The 25,608-nt window shown below is 42.4% G+C and overlaps 1 protein-coding gene across 1 annotated transcript; it reads left to right on the top strand.

The window, feature by feature from the left end:
- The first annotated feature begins 3,238 nt into the window (after positions 1-3,238).
- Positions 3,239-24,077, top strand: CPA2 (carboxypeptidase A2). Its single transcript, XM_007469728.1, is given in 18 exon segments — positions 3,239-3,268; positions 3,270-3,304; positions 5,249-5,330; positions 6,038-6,172; positions 6,782-6,812; positions 6,815-6,858; positions 6,860-6,874; positions 8,576-8,677; positions 10,550-10,648; positions 12,346-12,383; positions 12,385-12,411; positions 12,413-12,439; positions 13,588-13,683; positions 15,250-15,448; positions 16,704-16,769; positions 16,863-16,915; positions 17,472-17,548; positions 23,890-24,077. Coding segments are annotated over 18 exon segments (1,344 nt in total).
- Positions 24,078-25,608: the final 1,531 nt, after the last annotated feature.

A 25,608-nucleotide genomic window follows, 5' to 3' on the forward strand; every position in this document is an offset into this window, starting at 1 on the left:
CTACTAATGCTTGTGCTTTCTCCTCCTCCAACTTCTTCTATTCATTAAAAAATATTACTGATTTCATCCATTCCAGGAAATGTTCATTTTGTTCATCTCAGGCGTCATCCTTGAGTCCTCACTCCTTTTGGGAATGCCCGAGGTTCAGGAGCAAGGGGTCTGAGCTTCAGTTGGATCCCCAATGTGGTTCTAGGTTCATCCCCACTATCTTTTTCAGGGAGAGAAGAGAGCTGTCATATCCGTAACACTTACAGTGAACTCACTGGGTAGTAACTCTCAGCAAAAATTCCTCTTTGAAAGCATATTGTAAGGGAGATAAAACAAATTCTTACAGTGGAACTTCACACACTGTAACAGTTGGGTGAGGAAATGCTCAGAGGCTGCTGTGGAGGTGGCTATCTGCCCCTCCTTTCCAACCCACTGGTATATACTCTTTTCCTGACTTCTCCTATGCACAGTCAGGCGCCAGTCACTCACCAGGGACTCTGATTCTTCCACTGAAATGCCTCTTGGAGCCCTTCTCATGCATTCCCTCAGCCACCACCCAGCCCAGATGCATCATTTAAAAATCTGGATTTCTCCAGGAAGCTCCTTGCTTGGCTTCCTGCTTAAAGCGTCTCTGCCCTGCAACCATTGTGCATGATTCACCATTCTCAAGACTGAAGTCACTTACCAGCTCAGAAACCTTCTGAGGCTCTACATTTGCTCCTTTCATCAGGTGTAAAGCCTTCTGCTTGAACTGTGAGGCCCTCTATCACCTTCTCGTATCTTCTTTTCATATTCTACCTTCTCCACCATGCCCAGGGTCAGGTCTGCCCAAGTGGGGCAGATTTCCTCCCAACTCTATCGTGTACCATTTCCCCCCAGTTCTCTACCTTTCTCATGTTTGCAAACCATCAGAAATCCATACTCTCCTCAGCAAATCCTACCTGCCCGTCTTTTCCAAGAAGCTTTTACTGATTCTGCAAGTACCTTAATTTCTTTCTTTCTTTTTTCTAAAAAATTAATTTATTTTATTTATTTATTTTTGGCTATGTTGGGTCTTTGTCGCTGTGCACAGGCCCTCTCCAGAAGCATGTTAATTTCAATTCATATGACTACTGTCTACTTGATAGGTGCTGGGGACATGAGGATGAATTATGGTCTCTGCCTCTTGGTTTCTTTCTTCTCCCCAACACCCAAGAGAATGAAAAAACCAGAAACACCCGTAAAGTAGGTACTTGAAAATTCTAACCCAGGGATTTAGAGCATGTGCAGATAAAGAATTTGACACCGAGTGAAACGGAGCAGGACCCTTTGGTCTTTGTCCCCCAGGTCCTCTGCCTGCCTTTTGTCTGTGGAAAAACTTTAGCCAAAAAATAAGTTTAATCAGAGAAGTGAGAACATGCAGAAACAAAGGAAAATAGTCAAAGGAGACCAAATAATAGTAGTTTAGTCATTAAGCATAGTCAAGGACCTTTAGTTCTTTCTCAAGGGCTATAGATAATATCCTGAGCCCTATCCTGTGAGCTGTGTTATAGATACTGAAACCCCTGCCAGGTGGAAGAAGTTAACTACGTGATGACCAGGCTGTAGCCATGACATAAGCTGCCACGATTCCAAGAACTGGCCTCAAGGAAATGGGAACAAATAGACCCTGGAACTGAAGACTAACTATACTTGAAACAATCAAGATGATGCTGGTCAGACCACCTCATGACCAATTTCAAGATGACGGTCAGAGCTGACTGTGCTGTTTCTGCATGCAGCCCCCTCCCTCCGCCTATAAAAGCTCTTGCCCCCTGATTGTCAGGAGTAGGCCTTTGGACAGATGTCTGCCCTTCACTCACTCCCCCAACAGTTGTAGGCATCCAAAATAAAGCAAACTTTCCTTTCCACAAACGTGGCCTCTTTATTGGCCTTTGAGCAGCGAGCAGCTGGACCCCACTTTCGGTTACAAGAGGACAGATGAAAATTTCCTTGTGTCTGTTGGTTGATACTTGCTAGGCTGAATATAGTGTGTGTGAAGACTAAAATATAATAAAATATGAATCCTAAAAATAGAATGGTGTATCTTCTCCTTTTGCAATGAAGAGCAAAGTCAGATCAATGTAGATGTATGTTTATAGACAAGGAAAGGTTGCCTTTGTTTAAAAAAACCTTTGTTTAAAAATCAGAATATATGTTATGGTCTAATCTTTGTTTAAGAAAAAGCTCTAAAACATTGAAAGAAGTTTGGAAAGATATACTCCAAATGGTTTTCTTTGGGTGGAGGAATTATTGGTGATTAAATAAAACACTTCCTTTTAATCCAAACTTTCTGTAACAAGCAATTTCATTGTCATAATTAGAAAGACATTTTCATTTTGGGAAAAAGCACAGAAACAGGGACATCAATTTGGTACAAATGCAGATGGATCACTTTAGAAACAGTTCAAAATTGAATATTAAAAGGCCTTCTGTGGGCTTCCCTGGTGGTGCAGTGGTTGAGAGTCCACCTGCCAATGCAGGGGAAACGGGTTCGTGCCCTGGTCTGGGAAGATCCCACATGCCACGGAGCGGCTGGGCCCGTGAGCCATGTATATGCCGCGCAGAGCGGCTGGGCCCGTGAGCCATGGCCGCTGAGCCTGTGTGTCCGGAACCTGTGCGCCACAACAGTGAGAGGCCCGTGTACCGCAAAAAAAAAAAAAAAAAAAAAAAAAAAGGCCTTCTGTTTTGTTTTAATATAGTGTGAGGACTGGAACAGGTCATATCTACAGGGAGATACAGCAGATATGGACTAAGTGATTGCAGTGTTTCAGGGTAAACATTATAAAAATAAACAAATGAGCCAACTAATGGAATGTGATAGACAGGATGCCTGAGTAATTACTATAAATGCTGTGCCCCTTTTCTGTCAGAGACCCAGGAAAGACTTTAACCTCTAGGTCTATTAACCTGGCTTCTGTCACTGGTCAGAGTTAGTGGCACTTTATGTTCTAAATCATAAATGCATGATTTGCCCTTGGTATGCTCTAGCAATTTTGTTCTCTTTCCATCAAAGTTTGTTATCTCATTGAAAGAATGTAAAATGTATGGATTGGTGATATTACACAGGTGGGTGTCTACAGTCTTGAGAATTTGACATGCAGGTGGGAATTTTACCATGTGGGAATTTACTTGAGTTCTTAGACTGCCAACAGGTCAGCCTCAGCTGTGGTCCCTATAAATAAAGTTCAGGAATGACACCGAATTCTGGACTCTTGGAACATCCTTGACTATGTGATCGATCCTGTTTTTTGGTGTCCTTTTGGGGGCATATCTACTGTGGAGAAACATCTGTGGGGTAAGTTATGCTTTCTGATGCCTATTTGAATTTTGCTTACCTGATTCACAGAGTATCTCACTGGATTGTTGCAGAATAATGAGTGTAAGCGTTCAGCATTTTCAGAGTTCTTTTAGATTTGGAGAGGGGGTAGTGGAAATAACAGGAATGAGTGATAAAAAAAAGAGATGAATGAATTTAAAGGAAAAAAAAAACCAAAAGTGAAAACAGAGCACATGCACCCTATTTCTCTCTGTCCTTAATCTTTTTCCCCTCTGATGATCAGAATGTGGGGATGACAGACATCAGTGAAAATAAAGCTGTTTGGTCATTTGTCTCTGTGTCATCTCAGTAAGTGCTGGGTTACTCTCCCATCTGCCTCCCTACCTTTCTGGACTTCATCCTCCATGTCACCTTAAGTCCTCCCATCTTCAGATCTAGTGTCAAGGCAGTGGGACCTCATGAAGTGGGAGGACCAGAGCTGCAGACTTCAGCCCAAATCCAACTCTCATGGCTTTGTAGGATCCATCTTTGCTCCAAAGTACTTTGGTTTCAAGATTCTATGAAGAGCTTTAGACAGCATTTCTTGAAGAGTGTTCCAAGGAACTAATGAAGTGGCCAAATAAATTTGGCCCAAAAAAGTGGATGATCAAATAAATTTGGGAATCAGAGGGTTAAACAAACTATAGAATTTCTAGGAACTTTTACTAAATTAGTGTGTATTTTAAACCTATGAGGGGATCTAGGTTGCTGCACCTATCCTTTTTTGTGATCCTCAAACTCCTCCCCACATTTATTTATTTATTTATTTATTTATTTATTTATTTATTTATTTATGCTGAACAACTCAAAGGGCTGTTATTCCTTAGAACACACACCAGGAAATATTAGCCCAATGTATTACTTTTCCCAGTGCCTTCCCATTTTAAAGGAGGACTCCTGGGAGTCTATACATTAACCAAAAGGAATGAGACTCAAATGGAAGATTTTTCAGACCATCTATGGCCAGTGGATACTGGGAGGCAGAAGAGACTTGAAGCGCTCACATTCTATCACTTATGTATTCCACTGGAGTTCACTGGAAATTGGATGATACTTGATTTCAGAGGGTCTGGGTTCTGGTCCCTTATTATGGCTCTTTGTACCAATTCCTTCCCCACTGCATAAATGGGCAGGGCGGTGACTCAGGAAGTCAGCCTACTCAGAGAAAGGGAGAGAGGAAAAACCTCTGTCACCAAGGAAGGGCTATAAGAAATCCAGCTCTACTACTGAACTTTTTTTTGAGGATATTTGTTTGCTTGTTTTGTAACTTCTCTTTGCTGCCAAGGAGTCCTTGATATCCTTTATTACTCATTGTGTGTGTGTGTGTGTGTGTGTGTGTGTGTAGAGAGAGAGAGACACACATACACACACACCATGATTTGTCTGGGTTTCAGTTGTCCCTAGCAATACCCCAAGTTTGGGCCACATGAATGGGGTTTGGAGATGGAACTCTGATACATTTCAGTTAACAACAAAAACACCCTAGGTCTACCCAGATGTAAATTTGATTCCTCTTTGGAGCACTTATAAGCACCAAATTAATTATTCTACCTTTTTAAAACTTATTTCTGAAAAACAGGAACAGACAAGTTTTAAAAGCCGATGCTTTATGAGCAGCAGGTGTTACTTGATAATCATTAGCTAAAGGAAAGGTAACTTTACTGGCAAAGTTGCTGCTAGGATTAGGTACAGCTCTTAATTATTATTTAGATAACATTTCCTTGGGGGAAGTAAAGCCATTCTATCAACTCCTCATTCTGGGGATGTGGGTCAGTATACTATTTATTAATTTCTTGATTGTCAAAGAGATTACTGACTGCTGCATTAACTTCTTATGTGCGGAGACTAACAGGAGCAGAAAGCAACAGGAAACAGTGTCTAGGTTTTGTTTTTAAGGTCATGTCTGTGGGTAATATTTTTTAGAGACCAAGTTCTTGAGATCACACCAAGGAATGAAGAACAAATAAAAACTGTGGTGGAACTGGAGGCTGAAGAACATCTTCAGGTATCTGTCCTGGAGGGGGCTTCTGTTTCCCAGTGTGAATACTCCACAGTTAGACACAGTGACTAAGATCTCTTACTTTGGATTGTATCTTGTCTTCTCTGATGAGAAGTATGGAATGCTCACTCATGGAGCTGGAATCCAGAACTCCTGGGCTCTAGTCCCAACTGTATGACATTGGGCAAGTCATCTACCTTCTGCATCTCAGAGAAGGTAAGTGACTTGCCCAATGTCATACTGACTTCTCTCCCATTCAGTGTAATGTGGATAAATATACCATTCTTCTATCTCACAGATGTTTTGTAAGAATGAAAAGAAAAATCAAATGTGAAAGTTATTTTGAAAAATTATTGAATACCTTTAATGCATTATTTCCCTCCTAAATAATTTATAGTATTAATATTCTGTTATGAAATGATTTGGATCACCTGAATGTCAACTGTTAAAAAAAATGCCATAGTTTTAAATAATCTTTACCTTCTTCCAGTTTTAATATTTAACCATATGGGGGGAAAACCATATAACACATATGCTGATGCTTGGACATTTAAAAACACTTCTTGCAACATCATAGCGATTCCACAATGATTCTAGTCTTGGAGGCTTGAGGTAAAATAGATAACGAATTGATTTCTTGAAATCTATCCACGCTGAGCTGTCCGTTTCCCTGGAATGACCCAGTCATTGCCTTGGCCTTTTATCCCTTTCAGCTTGATTTCTGGAAATCACCCACCATCCCAGGAGAGACAATCCATGTCTGAGTTCCCTTTGTCAGCATCCAGGCAGTCGAAGCTTCCTTAAGGTCCGAGGGAATTACTTATTCCATTGTGATTGAAGATGTTCAAGTAATTATCCCACAGCCCACTCTTCCAGAGGCTTGCTGGTCCATATGAACTGAAGGTCCATCCTCTTTTATCTTTGGGTACCCTCTGCCAGGGAAGGGACCTGTGGGTACCACTAGGGCCTTCCTGAAGTCTGGACTACCCCTGCAGTGGGTAGGAAGGTTCTATCCCTCTCTTTTTTGCATTTGGTACAAGTGGATATGGTAATAAAAAATGTAATGGAAAGGGCAAAAAAGAGTCTCTGGCATGAAATGCAAAGGGCAAACTGAAGAGTGTGAGTCAAAGTAGAGGCAAATGTAAGTTGTTACTCATTTAGTTCTTAATTGGAGGTTACCTCTGACCCCGGGTTCCCAGAAAGGGAGAATGAGCCATAGCACAACCTCAGGACTGACTGTCATCCTATATTTGCAGCATCTGTCTGGCCCAAAGTCTCATTAATGCCCCATCCCCTTTCAGGGTGCTGCCAGAATAAGGGAAGGGCATGACCCCAAAGCCTATAGGACAGAAAGAAAAATGCTTGGGATTGGGGCCTGAATGTCACCACTTCCCTCACAACTGTAGATTCAAATGCATTGCTATAAACTAATCATAGGTGTGACTGATTTATCTTAGGTTCTCTTGGACAAGGAGAATGAAGAAATGTTACTCAGAGAAGAGAACAGAATGGTAACTTCAACTTTGAGGCTTATCTATACCTTGGAAGAGGTAGGTGTTTCAAAATGAACATCAGAGAAATGGGCCATGCTTTCCTCTGATAACAAGGCCTATACTTCCACTTGGTGATTTAATGGAAATTATTCTCATATTATTTCCTAACTTCTCCAAATTTCCTTAGGATTTCACAGCCAGTATCAGTGTCACTGCCTTAAGTTAGGACCTGAAGCCCACCTGCCCATCCCAGCAGCCACTGCATTATTTAGAAGTGTCCAGGAGTGGATTAAGTGAGCACAAGACAGCCTCTAATGCTCATACTCTCCCCTTGAGGTCCCCTGGCTGATTTCTGACCTGTGCCACCCACAAGCCATCTGAGAGCTATGCTTCATGGCTACCACTGATGATGGAATCAGGGGACACTTGATACCACTGACTTCCAGCCAACGGTGGAGTCTCCCAACCTGCCAAATTCTCCTAGACCTCATGGCAGCAAAGTCTTGTGCAATCTCTCTGCTATCTTTCCTGAGTTTTGTTGGTGTGAAGAATGCCCCTTCCTTCACCTGGATCACCTGGACAGTGCTACATCTGCCTCTTTGTGACACATAGCTTTTCTTGGGGGGTACAGGTGTCTGCTTGCACTAACTGATTTGGGAGGGTGGGGGAGGGTATGAGGAGATGGGGGTTGGGGGTTAAGGGGAGAGGTGGAGGAGCAGGAAAGAGCCAGAGAGGAGATTGTCTGGTAGTTGCTGATTCCCTAAATCAGCAATTCTAAAATGCAGAGAACTTAGAAAACAATTTTCCCCCTGCATTTATTTGGTGGCAAACCCTGACCCGACCTAAACTCATTTAGGGGCAAAATCTGACCTGAACTGACTTGCTACTCACTTATTTTACTGCCAGAAATATTAATGTGCTTGAGTATGGAACATGTGTAAAATGTATTTTTCTACCTTTTTAAAATTGCACACATACACACACAAATCTTAATTTGAAATATGTATGGTCCCTAAAGGGTTTCAGAGTAGGGACTGTGGACCAGTACAGAGAGTGAGGGAGAAAAGGGAGTGGCCAAAACAGGATGCGCTCCCTCCTTTGCCTGGCCTCACAAATTGCTGTCCGCGTCCTAAGGAGACCAAATGCTGGCAACAGCTGGAGGAGCCGTTTTCATGCTGATCACTCTCCAGACATGCCCAGACATGTCTCAGTCGCAGTAATGGACACAGTTTGGGTGCCCCAGCTGTACAGGATTGCAGTCAGCCCTGCAAATAGGAGCCGAAGTGGCTTGTGGCAGAAGTGCCTCTGAGGCAGGCACCCCCATGCCCTGGCCTGAACCAGCCCGGCTGCGTTTTGCAGCGCCTGCTTCTAAATCCACCTTTTTTTTTTGGTGCCACTACCATTTGTGTTCCTCTGCTAGTGAGGGGAAGATGCTTTCTGGATGGGGAAGTTCCACCTCAGAGCTGGCGTGAGGCAAGCCACAGGGAAACTAGACCAGGGCTATTTTGTTTGAAGCACAAAACTGGAAAGAGCCGGCTCCGCTGCCACAAAATGGCTTCCCTTTTCCCAGCCCCTGTGCATGCCCCAGTGACTCATCATCTCTTAGCTTTGATTCCAGCCTCCCCAGTCCCACAGCATCTGCCGTGTGGCCCTCTCCATTCCCTGAGGGAATGGAAATGGAGGAGAGAGAAAAGTCACTAATGGATGCACCAGATTATTCATTTGCAAATGTCTATTTCTTCATCTTAAACATTTCAGATTTCCTGAGAAATGGATAACCTCGTTGCTGAGCACCCTGGTCTAGTAAGCAAAGTGAACATTGTCTATTCTTTCAAAAATCGGCCCATGAACGAGCTCAAGGTACACAGGTGCAGTGATGATTTTTCCTCTCATGCTTCTAGAATCCCGGTCTTCCCAGGCGGGCTGTCAGTAGTCTCTGCCTGCAGAGCTGTTCCTTTTTTTTTTTTTTCCCCTCTCCTCCTAACCAGTCCTTGCTGGTTTTGACTATCCACCTCCCTGCTTCCCCCACCTCCCTTTCTTCTTTTTATTGCGCGAGCTGACGCAGGTCTGCAGGAGTGAATTAATGTTCTCCTCTTGATAGATTTGCTCTCAGGGAAACAGGCATATGCACCAATAGGAACAGAGGAAGGGGGAGGTGGTTCGGGCCCCTGGGTGAGCTGGGAAGGGGGAGGTATTCTGTAATTAATCAAGGTAGCTGTGCTGTGCCTTGTTTTTCTTTTACTTGTTTCTTTCGTTTTTGTTTTTGTTTTTTTAAACCGAGAATTTAAAAAAAAAAAGAACAAGAAATAAAAGTTCCAGGTACTTGCTGGAGCCGCATTTAAAACCAAAACAGTTCTTGTGGTGTGCAGAATGATGGGCAACCAAACAGCAAAGGCAAATGCCCAGAAACGCAGGCATTTTTTACTTGCTAGCCGGAAAAAGGTTATGGTTTTACTTCAACCTGTACCCGCTGACAACAGTTAGTGCTGATAATTTCAAGCTTTTTCACCTTGCCTTGCAAAAGAGTGAAAAGTATTTCCCCAGATTTCCTAGAAAGAGTTTGTTAAGGGGGGTGGGGGGAGATAATGTCACAACTCCCTGCTAAATTTGGAAACGTTATGGCTGAGAACCAACAGACTCACTGGGACAGATGGATTTCTCCAGAGTGGCTCTCCCAAAGCAGGCCTGAGAGGAGTGGTTTGCCTACTTTATGACACCGTGGCACATTTGCTCGTATTTACTACCTTCTTTTCTTTTGATTTCCTTTTCCCTGTTTCTCCTACAGTTGGGTCAGGAAACCCCAGATTCTCCTCCCCCTTGGATCTTCCTGGACTTTCCTTCTCCCGGGTGTTTTGGTGATTCGTGGTTGAGAATGTTATTTGTTTTCGAAAGTTCCCTATGTGAGCTCTTTGGAGGAAAAAGCATGAAACACTTTAAAACTCTCAAAACGCTTGAAAAGTAATTTTTAGCAGGGATTTACATTTCTCATTTACCTTATCTGTGATGTTTAGAATGCTGCAGGAAGATAGAAATTGATGGTGCAAAAATAATCTTTTCCTCCCCATTTACTGATTCAATTGGCAAAGCCACTGTTCCAAATAAAACTGAGTCCCTTAGATCATAAAATTTAAACTCTGGAAAGGACTTCCAGAGCCTACCATCCTGTTTTTATGAAGGACTCAAAAGATTACCACAAGCATTTTTATTACAAAAATAACACAATCATTGCAAAAAATGGAGAACAGAGAAACAAAAAATGAAAAACATCCCTATTTTACTAATTTCACAACTATGGGATTGATAGCTATTAACATTTTGTTGTATATCTTTCTATTTTTTCCTCTCTTTTCTTTCCCCCCTCCCTTTTTCTCCTATGTTTGTGTGTGTACATATACATACATACACATGAGCTAGCCTTTTAAGAAATAAAAATGGTATCATACTATTTGGTAATCTATTTTTAAAAATTTATGGCATATGATGAACATATTTTCATGTCATCACATTATCTGCAATGATTTTTTACAAACGTCAAATGATGCCCTTCTTGTTAGCCTGTATTTAAGTTTATATTAAAGGAAAGGGACCAAAAAAACCCACGTTAAATGAAAAGTTAATTGACAGCATCACTGTCTACACCTCCTCCTCCTCAACCACATCAAGTACAGAAAGAGGAACAGACAAGGGGTCTGTGGTGGTGGAGCCATTCACATTTCCACACTTGTTTTGCAGTTCAGCACGGGAGGAGACAAGCTGGCTATCTGGCTAGAGGCTGGGATCCATGCCGGTGAGTGGGTTACACAAGCTACTGCACTGTGAACTGCAAATAAGGTCATTTTGCCCAAAATTCCCCATTTATTTTGTCTTTCTGGGGTCAGGGCCCACCTAACCTCACAGCAATCCCTGTGGTCCTATGGCTGACGCTCTCATCCCAAGTCCTTCTCTTGTCACACAGTCAGGAAACAGACCCATTCAAACCTAATTTGGTATTGCCCCACCCAGCACCCTGGCATGTACCTCCATACTCCCCCAACCTGCTGGCCACTGCGTGCTCTGTTAAAAGATAGTGAGAGCTATGGGCTTCCTTGGTGGAGAAGTGGTTAAGAATCCACCTGCTAGTTCAGGGACATGGGTTCAATCCCTGGCCTGGGAAGATCCCACATGCCGTGGAGCAACTAAGCCCGCGCACCACAACTACTGAGCGTGTGCTCTAGATCCCGTGAGGCACAACTACTGAGCCTGCGTACCACAACTACTAAAGCCCGCATGTCTGGAGCCCGTGCTCTGCAACAAGAGAAGGCACTGCAATAAGAAGCCCGTGCACCGCAACGAAGAGTAGCCCCTGCTTGCCGCAACTAGAGAAAGCCCATGCACAGCAACGAAGACTCAATGCAAGCAAAAATAATAAATGAAACAAATTAAAAAAAAAATAGTGAGCTAAAGGAGATTAAGAGGGTGGCAAGTAAGGACACCAAGAGTCAGATTTCAGCATAAGAACAGATTAGAGAACATTGCTTTGCTGCCTGGAGCTCCTAGGGCTGTGGCACGATGTACTAGAGATCTATAAAACCACAAAATGAGCTTAGATAGAGAATATAAATGGGCTAGAAGAGTTTACTTTGACCTACAGATACAAAGTGGAACTCGTTGAGGGTTTTTGGGTTGTTCTGAAAAATTTCCAAATCTCACTTAAAGTTAGGGTGTAGAGATATGTCTCTTCCACATGTTCATTGGAATTAGAGTCAGGACACCGTGCTGGGTGTGACCTAGCCTGGTATTTCTTAAGTAATTCAAAAATGACATGCTATAAATCAGAATGTTAATTCATGAGCAAAGGAAATCAATCCACATCAGATCATTCAAGCATGTGCAACCACGTGCATACCGGCTGATACATTTTTCCCTTCAATTAAAATGCAGTTACCTTTAGGGTATTATGAAATGGATATTTAACAGTTGAATAATAATGCCTTAGGATGGCTGAGCACAGGAAATGAATAAATTTTAATCCAACAGAAACCTCAACTCTACTGCAATTGATCACAAGTAGAAATGTAAATTCCCCAAATGGAATTTAACTGGTTCTCTGGGTCTTTAGAGAAGTCTCTGCATAATTAAGTAATCTGATGTTGGTCGTGAGTACTTTTGAGAAGGTATAGCCTGTGTGGTGATTAAGGAAACTGAAAAGATTTCTTTGGTTCATAGGTCCCTCTGAGCCACAAACACAGTTGCCCACCATTGCAAAATGCCTCACTAAAATTAATTGGAAGAATTCTGCTTTTGAGAGATAATGGATAAGTGATACCTGATTTTTATTTAATATAAGTAAATTATTCTGATTGGAAATAAAAGTATCGACACTGGCATATTAAACACGTTAATAGGAGATTGGGCTGTAGTCCTGGAAGACTCTCACTGACCATCAGTGATAGGTTATGTTTGGAAAAAGCGCATTGCCTTAATATTCTCTCCTCTGTTCCCTGGTGAACGGGGAGTGTGAGATTGACGTATATGTTGTCTCTGCTCAGACTGCCTCTGATTATGGAAATGACCCATCCATCACTTTGATTGGATATGATGGACATCTTCCTGCTGCTCTGATGGCTATGTGTTCTCTCAAACCAAAGGAAGCCTGGACTTTTTCTCTTCAACAAGAATTTAAGGAGATGTGTAGGAACTTCAAAACAAAACAAAAGTGATTTTTCTGTTCTTGATTTACCCTAAATGGAAAGCCTCATCTCTCAGTAGTGGCCCTGAATTGAGGCATAGTGATGTTTACAATCATTTCATTTTCCAATACATGATATCTTTCCATATTGCCTTGGTCAGAGCCCATTTCAGCTGTTAGGCTGGGCTATTAGAGTTCAGTGTTCACTGTGAGTCACCTAGGAGATTTGTTCCAATTATCCCTGTGTTTTGATGGTAGGATTGATAGAAAAGAGGAGGCGGATGTTACCTGCTGACAATTAGATTGCTGTAGGATTTAGGTAGGCAGTACAATGCATCTGGCATTTTACTTACAATCTGTAGAAGAAATCCTCTGTTATATCACAAAAACGAGTTATGCAGTTTTTTTTTCTTTAAAAATCTCATTACAGAACACCATTATGGCAACTGTGACCCCACGTATATTCAGAATGAATCAGAGCTTCAAGTTTATTTTTGGAGAGAGCAGACTACGATAGCATTTTTCAATGCGTGTTCAGAAGGAACTTGTAGAAATAGTAGTACTCATCTCATGAGATACCCTATGAATAAAGGGTTCCACAGTCAAGTTTGGGAAATACCGCCCACTGTATCTTGGAGCTTGGAGCTTCTTGGATCTTCATAAAAAACATTAAAACATTAAAAAAACCTTTAGAAGTTCTGAAGTAAATTAGCCAATTTAACCCTGTATTTTCCCAAAATGTTCTATCACAGAACCCTCGGGCTCTCCCCACTATTTTTTTGTTTTTTAATTTTTGTTTTTTGTTGTTATTGTATTGTTAACGTTTGAGAGGACTGTGGTTCTACGGAACATGGTTTGGCAGGTATTCATTGGAGGAGATGGAGGCTTATTTACTTCTCACCTCGGTGAGACGGCCGAGAAGCTCCAAGCAGAACCCTGTGTGAGGACTACTGGTCAAGTCTGTGGGCAAGGGAAATGAGTGCAATTCCAAAGGGCCTTCCCGTGAGGGATTGAGAGAAATTAACAAAATTCTAAAGGAAACTTCTCATTGGACTGAATGACCGTCTTTTTTTTTTTCTGTATTTTCTTTCCGTTGGATTTTAAAGAATCGTATGTGGCAGAAGACCCGGTTCAAGGTATCTGGAAGCCTCAGTGTTGGTGTTGATCCTAACCGGAACTGGGACATGGGTTTTGGAGGTGAGCATGGGGACTTTCCCCCAGGGATAGTCAGATGTTCTCTGGCCAGATAGCTATTTGCATGGCTCTGCAGTGCTGTCAGCCTGCTAAGCCCATTCAGGATTGAAGCTATTTAAAAACCTATTTGAAAAACACTTCACTAAATTCCCTTCACAGGCACACAGTGCTGTCACTGAGCTCTGAGGAGCATTTAATATATTTTGTCTCACATCTTGGTTTTCCCATAAACTGTATCCTGGCTCAGCTTCTGAGCTTCCAGAGCAAGACTTTGTGTGGTGGTGGGAAGCGCCAGGAAGCCCTGAACCAACCACTAGAGGGGGTTGGGATCTAGTCACAGGAGAAGCATTACATCATCTATGGATGCTTCGAGAAAGAAAACTAAAATGAAGTACGAATAAGATTAAGAAATTGATTTTCAAAATAGATTCAAAGAGAAAATACTTGCTTCCTGTTCTGCCTTTGTTGACTTACAGCTCTAATTTTTCGCGGTCCAGTGCCAGGCTGGTTGGGGGCTCCTTTTTGCTTTCAGGCACCAGTTAAAACCCTTTATGTTTCTCTAATCACAGAGTTAAAATGTATTTGGTTTTTCCTCATTATGGTGATAGCAGTAACGTTAGAAACTGTCTTTTCCACTGTAGTGTTCCTAACACCTAGCATAGTGTCTGGCACATAGAAGGCAATCACTAAAGACTTGAAAGACAGATGAATTAATGAGAATCATTGAACCAAGAAAGGATACACTGACACGATATGGATGAGTGGCAACTTCATTCATTGCTTTTACAAATTCTTTTTTTTTTTTTTAGTGTAGGAAAGAAAAAAATCAAAGCATCAGATCCAAAATACTGAACAATGTCCAGCAATTCAAAGTCAAAATTTTTCCTGGCTTGTTGTTCTTATTAAATAATCTCCAAATGAGGTGATAGTTTGTATATATACTTTGTCCATATCATTTAGAGACTCTGTGGAGTCCCAGCCTCTACCTGTCCCTTCAGAGTTTCTCTAGCATTCAGAGCCCTGGCCAGGCCACAGTGGGACCACTTCAGTGGTCATGAGTAACTCCAGTAGCTGAGAAAATGAGGCCAAAGGTAGCCTTTTTGTCAAAAGTAATTGTGACTTCCTCACCACAGAAAGGGTATCAGAGGTTCCTTGCATTTGTGGCTTTGTGACTTAGAAGTACAGATGCATAGAATCTTCTACTCTTGGGCTCTAAGAATTGGAAGAAATCCCAGAAAATGAGCTTGCTGAACTCCCATCCAATGCAGGAATTCCATCTATAATATTAAATCTAGCTTTTCTTCCAACAACTCCCACAGAGAGGAGATGATTTAATTTGATAGTTCTTTCTGCCATATAGAGGAGCCATGTTTTTAAAGAAGAAGATGTGTCCAGAATCTCTCGAGTTAGGTCTCCTGACTGTGTCTTTAGGTAGTAATTCAATCTAACACAATGACAATCTTGCTCAGATTTCCAGAGGAGGAACTGAAGGGATGCATGGTAACTGCCTCCATACACTGTCTCCTTAAAGCTCACTGTTCTCACTTGGCATCTTCTGCATCCCATCACAACCTGGAGCCAGCAACAACTCTTGCTCTGACTCATACCATAGACCCAGTGCCAACTCTGAAGTTGAAGTGAAATGCATAGTGGACTTTATCAAGAGTCCTGGAAAAGTCACGGCCTTCATTACCTTCCACAGCTATTCCCAGCTGCTGATGTTCCCCTATGGGTATACATGTGCCGAGTCACATAAATTTGATGAGCTGGTAAGTTTCTGAAACTTCATTTCAGACACAAACATCCATGGTGTGGACAAATAAGTTTCAATCATAAAGATAGGTATTGAGATGGGGGTATACTAGTGACAGGTTACAAACATAAATGAGACATAATATGTCCAACCACTGAGAAGATTGTGACACAGGCAAAGGTTTGAAAGACTTGCCTAAATTAAATTTCCTTGGGAAATAGAATTCATGAAATTATTGTTGCCTTAATCTAGATGAGCAGAAGCCTGATTTGACTATAAATTCCCAGGATGTGTTTTCTGTTGCTTAGGAAATAATCACTTGGATTTGGACCTGAAGCTCTTGGATCTGTAGTCAGTTGCTCTATGCTAAGCAGTGCTGCCTCTCAGCTCTTTGCCTTATACCTTCCTGGTGTCTTTGGCTCTGTGATCCGTCATCATGCTGCACTTGTGTATGCTGGACATAAAACACTTCCCTAAGGTATCACTTGATACCCTCCATCGTCTTTCCTGTTTCAGGAATGAGCAGACTGGTGGCAGCCTTAAGTCAGGTGGTGACAACTCAGGGCGCTGCTTATAATTGAGCAAGTGCTTCTCCAGCTGAAGAGAATGTGCAAATATTTCCAATTTGCCTTTTAGGCTTGGTTTTTGAAACCCGTATATTAGAGATAAGCCCTGAGATGGGACCTTTTGGTCAGTTTACTTTCAAGTAGATTGTTGTCAGCAGCTAGCAGAAATGGAATAGATTATTCATATTCAGGTGTATCTTTCATCTTATCAGTTGCATTTTAGCCCCTGTAAGGCAGTTTTCAGGGTTTTGATGGTGAATATTGTCACTAAAGGTTGAATCAAGGGAGAGAGAATGTCAGAGTTGAATGTCAAAGGTACTTTTAGTAGCTCTAGATAACCTTACATTACCTAAACCTGGTGCTTAAATCTCTACCATTATAGTCATCCAGCCTATGATTGGATAGCTCCCTGCCTCCAAGGGAGCCTTTTCCATGTTGGGGCAGATTTGATTGAGCTCAAGCCTTCTGCTTATGGTTTTCACATACCAGCCCTGGTTTATCGTCTTGCTCCAGAGAGTAAGTTTATTTCCCTTTGAGAGACAAATTCATTAATTACTTGAAGATAGTAACCTGCTTCTCCTAGGTTTTTCCTTATCCTTGCTAAGTACCCCCGTCCCTTCAAGCCCTCAGAATATGTTCCCAACTTCCCTCACCCTTCTGGTTGCTGTTTTACGAATATGCTCTGATTTGTCTGTGTTCTTCAAGGCAGCTCCCAGAAGTGAATGTAAAACTCGCGTTGTGGGGTTAACAAGCATAGCGCAGAGCATGACCGTAACTGCCCTCATCCAGCTTATGCAGTTGAGGGTCACATTAGTTTTTTGGCAGTGGCGTCGTTCCGTTGACTCATGTTGGGCTCATTGACAGCTGAAACCCCCAGGCTCTCTGAGTATTCTGCTGAGCCAGGTTTCCCCCATCTGGTAATTGTACAGTCGTTTTCCTGGACCCAAGTTCAAGACCTTACATTTATCCCTAGCAAGGACAGTAAAGCCTCAATCAGTCAAAATTGGAACCCTCAAATAATGGAAAATACTTTGCTGAGCTCTACTTCTTGGAAAAAGAGACAATCATAGGGAAATAAGCCAATGTAGGGATCTAGTTTAAAAAAGAAAACCAACTTCCTGGATACATCCTTGAGTCAGTACACATTCTCTTTAGCCCCTTACTCCCACCCTATTTCCATCCACACTCCTGAACAAGGAGAGCTGGTGGCAAAATAATGACCCTGGTGTATTTATTGCAAGAACCTGAAAGATCAAATAAACGAGGGTCTGTTGTATTTTCAGAGCCAACAGAAGTGAACTTGTGCTTACTTCCCAGTGAAAATGGTTGAAACAAAAAGGGTGTTGTGCTTAATTAACCAGAGTCCAGTTCATCAGACTGTCCCATTCTACATTCTGCAACTGGGCATCTGTTCTTCCAAGAGACAAGCACTAACTATCCACCTTTCCTTGGTTCTCTCACTCTAAAATGAAGTGGCCCAAAGGCTGCCCAGTCTCTGACAAGCCTGCATGGCACCAAGTACAAAGTGGGACCTGTCTGCTCAGTCATCTGTAAGTATCTAACGTGTTTTTACAAATGAGCCACTAAGATAGCAGGCACCATGTGATTTGGGGTCAAAGCCTTTAAATGCTCTGACATGAAATGGGTAGGCCTTAAAAATGCAGGGAACCCAAACCTACACAGATTTCTTCGGCGAGGCTAGATCTCCTCCATGATATACTTACTATGTGGTATTTAGAGCAAAGAACTTCCTAAATATTTGAGTTGTGTGTTCTCTGCTCTGCTTGTCCTGATCCTTAATGGCTCACTCTTATTATGTGGAATTTCTTTGCCTGAAAATGGGCATTTATCAAGACTCTGACCTAAGTTACCACTTTTATTAATTACCCATTTCTTGGCTAAGAGAGGCTCATACCCTAAGTAAACCCATGGACTGTATGTGGGGACAGAATGGGTGCAACTCTTAAGAGGACCCAGAGGTTTCAGTGGATAGACTCGGTTGCAGCCATCTGTCCATGCAGAGTTTGGGGAAACAAAGAGGAGGGCAGTCAGGAGTAATGGCAATGGCAGGTATAAAGCTTGGGAGCCTGCTGTCAGACTTCCCGATGCTCCTCTCTCCCATAGTAAATCAAGATAAGAACAAGAAATGACTGCAGCGCTGTTGGAAATCCTAATGCACCCACTTGCAGATTCTTAGTCCTCCAAAGGAATCCCCTCACTTTGTTATGGACAAAGCCAGAAACTCAGGACCCCACAGTCAAATGCCCAGGAGTTCCCTAGTGCTCCTATGCCCATGGATCCTTTGGAAACAAATGACTTTTGTAGGCACCCACTGTGCCTAAAACACACACTTTTATTGAGCATATACTATGTGCTAATCATTGTATATGATTATATACCTGTCTCCAAGTACTGGAGACATAATGAACCCACAGAGAACTCACTGTTTAATATGGGAGATGAATGGGAAGAAAAACTTTAGCATGATATGTGCAATAGTAGGCTATACATGGTACAAAAGTATTAGAAAGTTGGGGGGATTTGATTTCATCTAGGAAGAGGGCAGGATTTTGAAGGCTAGAGAAGGGGAAGAGGAATGGGACATTCTGGCTCATTAATAGCACATGCAAAGGCACAGACATGTGAAACTGCATGATGGGCTCTGTGAACTACAAGAAGGAATGAAAGTGGTAACAGGAGTCGGGGGAGTTCAAGTTTTTGTGTGCCATATTAAAGAACTTAGGTTTTAACCCAAAGGATTCTGGAAGCCATTGGAGAGTTTTCAGCAGGGCAGCGAGTGCACTGAGGCATTGTGTTTTAGATAAAACACATCAACAGCAACATGGAGGATGTGGTGATGATGGACTAGAAGTAGGAACATCCCACAAGAAGAACAGGAAGAGTTCAGAGGAGAGATGATGGCTCACACTACAGCAGTGCCAGTGAGGAATGAAGGGAGAAATTTACAAGGTAAAATCAAAAGTTTTTTGTCATTTATCAGAAGTGGAGAGTTTCTCACTGATGGTCATTGAATGGTGCCATTAACTGAGGGAGACATCCAGGAAGGTGAAGGAGGGGTGGGGTTGGAAAGATGAGTTCAGCTCTGGACATACTGAGGTTGAGGTAAGTGTGGTATTTTCAAGTGGAGATGTCCTGTAGGCTTTGGGCTGTATACCCCTGGGATTCTGCAGAGAGAGAGATTTAAGGGTAGTTGAAAGGGAAGGTGGTTGGAACAGGAGAGCAAGGAGGTCATCGGAAGTGGGAAAAGCCCTGGACAGAGGAGGGGAGTAAGATGTTAGGCAACAGAATTGGTTAGCAATGATGGAGGGCATGGCAGCAGGGCTGGGCAGAGAGGCCAAAAACCTTGCATTTCAGAAACCAGGGAAGGAGCAATTGTTGGGAAGGAGGCAGTGGATAACAATGACAAAAAGGTCACAAAAAGGTCAAATGTGAAAAGGACGGAACATTTACCATTGGGTTTTCATTACTAGCTTATGGTGACCGTAACCAGAGCAGTTTTAGAAGAGTCAGGGTTACTGGAGGAGTACATGGGATGGGAGAAGGGGAGGCCAAGTGAGTGGACTACTCTTCAGAGGAGCATGGATGAGAAGGGAAGGAGAGAGAGGAATGGAGGGTTTTGTTTTTGAGGTAAGAGATTTGTTTATTGACTGTGGGAAAAGGAACAATAGAGAGGGAGAGGTGGAAGATATAGGAGAGAGAAGAAATGACCAAGGCAGTGCTGTTCCAAAGAGGGGGAGAATAGGGGCAAGAAAGGGATAAGCAGAGGTGGGCAGATCAGGCTTGAACAAGAGGAGAGTGTGCCGACATGCTGGGGACACTGACATAGCTCTATCTGTAAGTGGGTGATGGTGGGAGTCTGAGGGAGAGCACACTTGTTAGTAATGGTTTTCTTTTCTTTTCTTTTTAAAGCATACTTGATTTTTTTTAAAAAATTATTTTATTTTTGGTTGCATTGGGTCTTCGTTGCTGCATGTGGGCTTTCTCTAGTTGTGGTGAGCAGGCGCTACTCTTCCTTGCAGTGCGCGGGCCTCTCATTGCGGAGGCTTCTCTTGTTGTGGAACACAGGCTCTAGGATGCGCAGGCTTCAGTAGTTGTGGCACGTGGGCTCAGTAGTTGTGGTGCATGGGCTTAGTTGCTCCACGGCATGTGGGATCTTCCCGGACCAGGGATAAAACCTGTGGCCCCTGCGTTGGCAGGCGGATTCCTAACCACTGTGCCACCAGGGAGGTCCCAGTCATGGTTTTCTTAATGGGAGTCTTGGAGAGCAGAGGAGTAACAGTTTACTCACCATATCTAGAACACTTAATGGAAATCCCAAAACTACTGATTTGGTAATATTTCAGAGCATGAAAGTTTCTTTTTTTCTTTTGCTTTTTTTTTTCCAGATTATGGTTTTCTTTCTTTCTCTCTTTCTTTTTTGCTATTATGATGTATTTTTAAAACTTCATAGAAAAAAGAGTCTAATAATGATCATACTTTATTATCAGTTTCAATTTCATTAATGTTTTGTCATTGAACACAAATATATTTATCTAGTTGTAATCAATGTCTGCATTTAGCTTTTTTTCATTTAACATCATTTCCCATATAGTTCTTTAAAAAATTTATTTTATTTTATTTTATTTTATTTATTTATTTTTTTTGTGGTACGCGGGCCTCTCACTGTTGTGGCCTCTCCCGTTGCGGAGCACAGGCTCCGGACGTTCAGGCTCAGCGGCCATGGCTCACGGGCCCCGCCGCTCTGCAGCATGTGGGATCCTCCCGGACCGGGGCATGAACCCGTGTCCCCTGCATCAGCAGGTGGACTCTCAACCACTGTGCCACCAGGGAAGCCCCAAAATTTATTTTATTGAAGTATAATCGATTTACAATGTTGTATTAACTTCTACTGTATAACTAAGTGATTCAGTTATACATATATATATTCTTTTTCATATTCTTTTCCATTATGGTTTATCACAGGATATTGAATATAGTTCCCTGTGCTATACAGTAATACCTTGTTGTTTATCCATTCTCTATATAATAGTTTGCATCTGCTGATCCCAAACTCCCAATCCATCCCTCTCCCATCCCCCTTGGCAACCACAAGTCTGTTCTCTATGTCTGTGAGTGTGTTTCTGTTTCATAGATAAGTTCATTTGTGTCATATTTTAGATTCCACATATAAGTGCTATCATATGGTATATCTTTCTGACTTCATTTGGTATATAATCTCTAGGTCCATCCATGTTGCTGCAAATTACATTATTTCATTCTTTTTTTATGGCTGAGTAGTATTCCATTTTACATTTCCTACATAGTTTTATGTTATTTCCGCTCTAGGTATTTGTTATTCAATTATACTGCTATATCCCAGTTATTGGGCCTTTGGATTGTTTCAACTTTTTGCTAAATAGTGCTACTATGAACATATTGGCACAAACTTCTTTTTCTTTTAGGCGATTCCCAAGTCAAATGTAATGAACAGCATTGGAGCTCTATCTACATATTTTTTAGGCTATTCTTTGGGAAGACTGATCTTACAGTTGCCCAGACCTTTTTAACTGTGTTCCATGTGGGATTGTCCTCCCCTTTGGTGGGGGAACCTCCAGGGAGGAGGGCCCCCTGAGTGGTGGCAGTGGGGTAGGAGGCCATTATGGCCACTTGAGGCTGAGGAATGCATGTTTTCTCTGGTTGGCCACCTCTGAGTGGAGGCTGGAGTTCAGAATGTCAGCAGAATGGCCTCATTTGCCCCTGAGACACATACATGGGGTCTCAGCCATTTTATTACAAGGAATCTAGTTTTCCACCTTCCTTAAATACCTACAGTATTTACAAGTACTGTAGACCTTGAAAGGCCTACATTTAGTATGTTTTTTTTGGCCAAGTCACAGATGTTGAAGATACTTCCAATAAGCAAATGTCAGACAAGTATAGGGTTTGCTGTCTGATCTTTTGTAATGTGACCATTAATGGTTAATCAAGTTCTTGCTGCATCTCTGTCCAGAGCTGACTCTGTTATCCTTGATTCTGGCCTCATTCCAGCTTGGACAAGCACTGCCTCTAAGAACGAGTCCCAGTTAAGTACTTTTTGCCTCTTGCCCCCGATTGATATGCAGCTCTGGGCTGAATACCTGCTTCGCTCCACCCAAGACATGGCTGGACGTCTGTGGTGGGTGAGACGTTTTCTGGGCAGTTTCTCATCTGGAAAGGTCTATAAGGAGCTGCATCACAACAGGTGTTTGGTCCAGAAGTTGTTACTTGAGTCTTTCTCAGGGGGAAATAAAACACAGACCTTGGGGAGAGAGGTCTGGATTTGAGTTATAGTTCCATCACTTTGGAACCAAGTAACCTTGGGCAAGTCACTCAAGCCTGGTCACTCAAACCAGGTTCCCTTGGTTTTTTCATCTATGAAATGGGTTGTTGAGAAGCTCTAAAGATAGAATGTAGAATAAACGAGTTCACTAACTCGAAGGCACTATATAAATGTTGCTTGTTAGTTTCCTGGTGAACTACTCTCCTCCAGATACCTCTGATCCTTAATGTGGTCCAACTTTTCTGATGGGATCTTAGTCATTTATTGATAATGATGATTATAATCACAACTGATATTTACTGAATGCCTATTCTACATACATTATCCCATCTCCTTCACTTAATCTCTCTGAGATTTCCTCATCTGTAAAATGGGACTAATACTAATATCTACTTGTGACACAGGTGAGGATTAAATAAACCAATTTAGCATAACGTCTAACACATTTAATAAGCACTCAACAATTGATCGAATCATGAACATTATATTATCCTATTTAATTCTCACTGCCCTATGAAGTAAGTAGTATTATTATCCTTATTTGACAGAAGAAGCATTTGTGACTCAGATAAGTGACTGTCTTAGGTCACCCAGCTAATGATTTGCAGAATCAGGATTCAATCTGAAGCCAGTCCACTGTGGACCTCTTAGTGGGATCATCTGTGTCATGTGACCACACCAAAGGTATAAGTTAGTAATTTTGGTACCCAGGAAAATTCAGTTCAAGTCAGCAGCCATTTGGTGTTTGTTATTTACCAGGTGCTACTACTGCTGCTGTGGGTGAAGGCAAAGACACAAGACACACGAGTTCATAGTGTTAATTCCCAATATTAACCACTAGTCCTACTTTTCCCTGGTATAACCTCCCTGGTCTTCCCCTTTGCTCGGCCCCACTCTTAGGGATTAGGTGACTCCATTTGACCTCTACCTGCCCTCCCTCGGACGGGCCTCAGAGCCGACCTATTCCTTAGCTCTTCTGAGTCATGATTGTCAGAAGTGTTTGTAGGCTAATGCTACCTTCCTTTATCATTTGTCACGTAAGTGGCCACATATTACACAGGTGCACATTGTTGGTTTTACTCACACATATAGGTGCTGGGCATGTTATTTGTTATCAGAGCAAAGCCTGTTCCATCCTTATGCTGAAAGTGCCCTGAGAGCAGGGACCAAATCTCTTCCTCTATTTGTAATCCCTTCTCTCCCACCAGAGGAAACAATGTTTACACCTAGCACCCAACTGAAGAAAGAAGTGGTGTAGCCTCCCTAAGCTGTAGAAGATGCCCGTAGGAGAGCAGGCAGGATTCCAGATGGGTGGGTGAAGCCAGAGGCTCCTAAGAACACCAAAGGAAGGCTAAGTATAGTGTCCATTTGAGTAACACCTTTTGCTTTTCAAATTAATCTTGTATTTTTTCATAAGCGTGGCCCTCTACTAAGCTATCCCTGTTCTCAAGGTCCATGCAGATAGGGGCCTGACTTATTTTTGATAGTGGTGGAACTTAATATAGAGGTTACGTAGCTGTGAGAGGCCAGTGGGAATAGCATAACCAGACTTTATTCTCATTTGCCCTTCAGACCAAGCCAGTGGAGGAAGCATTGACTGGTCCTATGACTCTGGAATCAAATACTCATTTGAATTTGAACTGGGAGACACAGATCGATATGAGTTCCTTCTGCTGGCCAATCCGATCTTACCCACAGTGAAAGAGATCTGGTTTGGCTTGAAAACAGTCATGGAGCATGTGTGAGACCACCCCTATTAAGGCTCTTGGGAATAAACACCATTAAAAGCTCTTTGGTTTGAAGCAAAGTTGGGCTGTGATTATTTATTTATTTTTTAAAATAAATCATTTATTTATTTATTTATTTATTTATTTTGTCTGCATTGGGTCTTCGGTGCTGTGCGTGGGCTTTCTCTAGCTGCAGTGAGTGGGGGCTGCTCTTTGTTGTGGTGCGCGGGCTTCTCATTTGCAGTGGCTTCTCTTGTTGCAGAGCACGGGCTCTAGGCTCACGGGATTCAGTAGTTGTGGCATGCAGGCTCAGTAGTTGTGGCTCACAGGCTCTAGAGCACAGGCTCAGTAGTTGTGTTGCGTGGGCTTAGTTGCTCTGCGGCATGTGGGATCTTCCTGGACCAGGGCTCAAACCTGTGTCCCCTGCATTGGCAGGCGGATTCTTAACCACTGCACCACCAGGGAAGCCCCTGCATTGTGATTATTCCTTTTTCTTTTCTTTTTTTTTTTAAACATTTGTAATTTTTTCCCTTAAACTTATTTATTTAATTTATTTATTTTTGGCTGCATTGGGTTTTTGTTGCTGTGCGTGGGCTTTCTCGAGTTGCGGCGAGCAGGGGCTACTCTTCATTGCGGTGCACGGGCTTCACATTGAGGTGGCTTCTCTTGTTGCGGAGCATGGGCTCTAGGTGTGCAGGCTTCAGCAGTTGTGGCTCACGGACTCTAGAGCGCAGCATCAGTAGTTGTGACGCACAGACTTAGTTGCTCTGTGGCATGTGAGATCTTCCCGGACCAGGGCTCAAACCCGTGTCCCCTGCATTGGCAGGTGGCTTCTTAACCACTGAGCCACCAGGGAAGCCCCTGATTATTCCTTTTTCTAATCCTGATATAGGAGCATTATATCTTTGATTTATGTTGCCCTTAAACACAGCAACACTGAGCTGTACCCCTTTATCTTTTTAATCCCATTTTAAGCAAAATGCTACCAACATCCTTTAAAAATTAAAAACAAAATTGTGGTGAAATATACATACCATAAAACGATTTTAACCATTTTGAGCATACAATTCAGTGGCACTAAGTACATTCACAATGTTGTACAGTCATCACCATCCATCTCCAGAAATTTTCCACCGTCCCAAACTGAAACTCTGTACCCCTTAAGCAATAAGTCCCTGTTCTCCCTCTTTCTAGCCCATGGTAATTCTATGCTCTTTCTGTCTCTATGAATTTGCCTGTTCTAGGTACCATATATAAATGGAATCATATAGTATTTGCCCTTTTGTGACTGGCTTATTTCACTTAGCAAATGTTTTCGAGATTCACTCATATTGTGGCATGTGTCAGTTTGTTCATCTTAATAGAGTAGCATCTTAGAGCTAGAAGGGGACTTTCGTGTTTATTTATTCAGTAAATACTAATTAAGCAACTGCATTGTGCTAAATATCATGCTAGGTGCTGTATCCTCTGGTTCCATGTTGCCTTCTGCTTTTCTGTTTCCGGTATGCTGCATCAGAAAAACTAGTGGAGACGCAAACCAGTGACGCTCCTTCCTCCAGGCTGC

This window comes from Lipotes vexillifer, unplaced genomic scaffold, assembly GCF_000442215.2.
Source record: "Lipotes vexillifer unplaced genomic scaffold, Lipotes_vexillifer_v1.1 scaffold1329, whole genome shotgun sequence".
In the NCBI taxonomy this organism is placed as follows: Eukaryota; Metazoa; Chordata; class Mammalia; order Artiodactyla; family Lipotidae; genus Lipotes; species Lipotes vexillifer.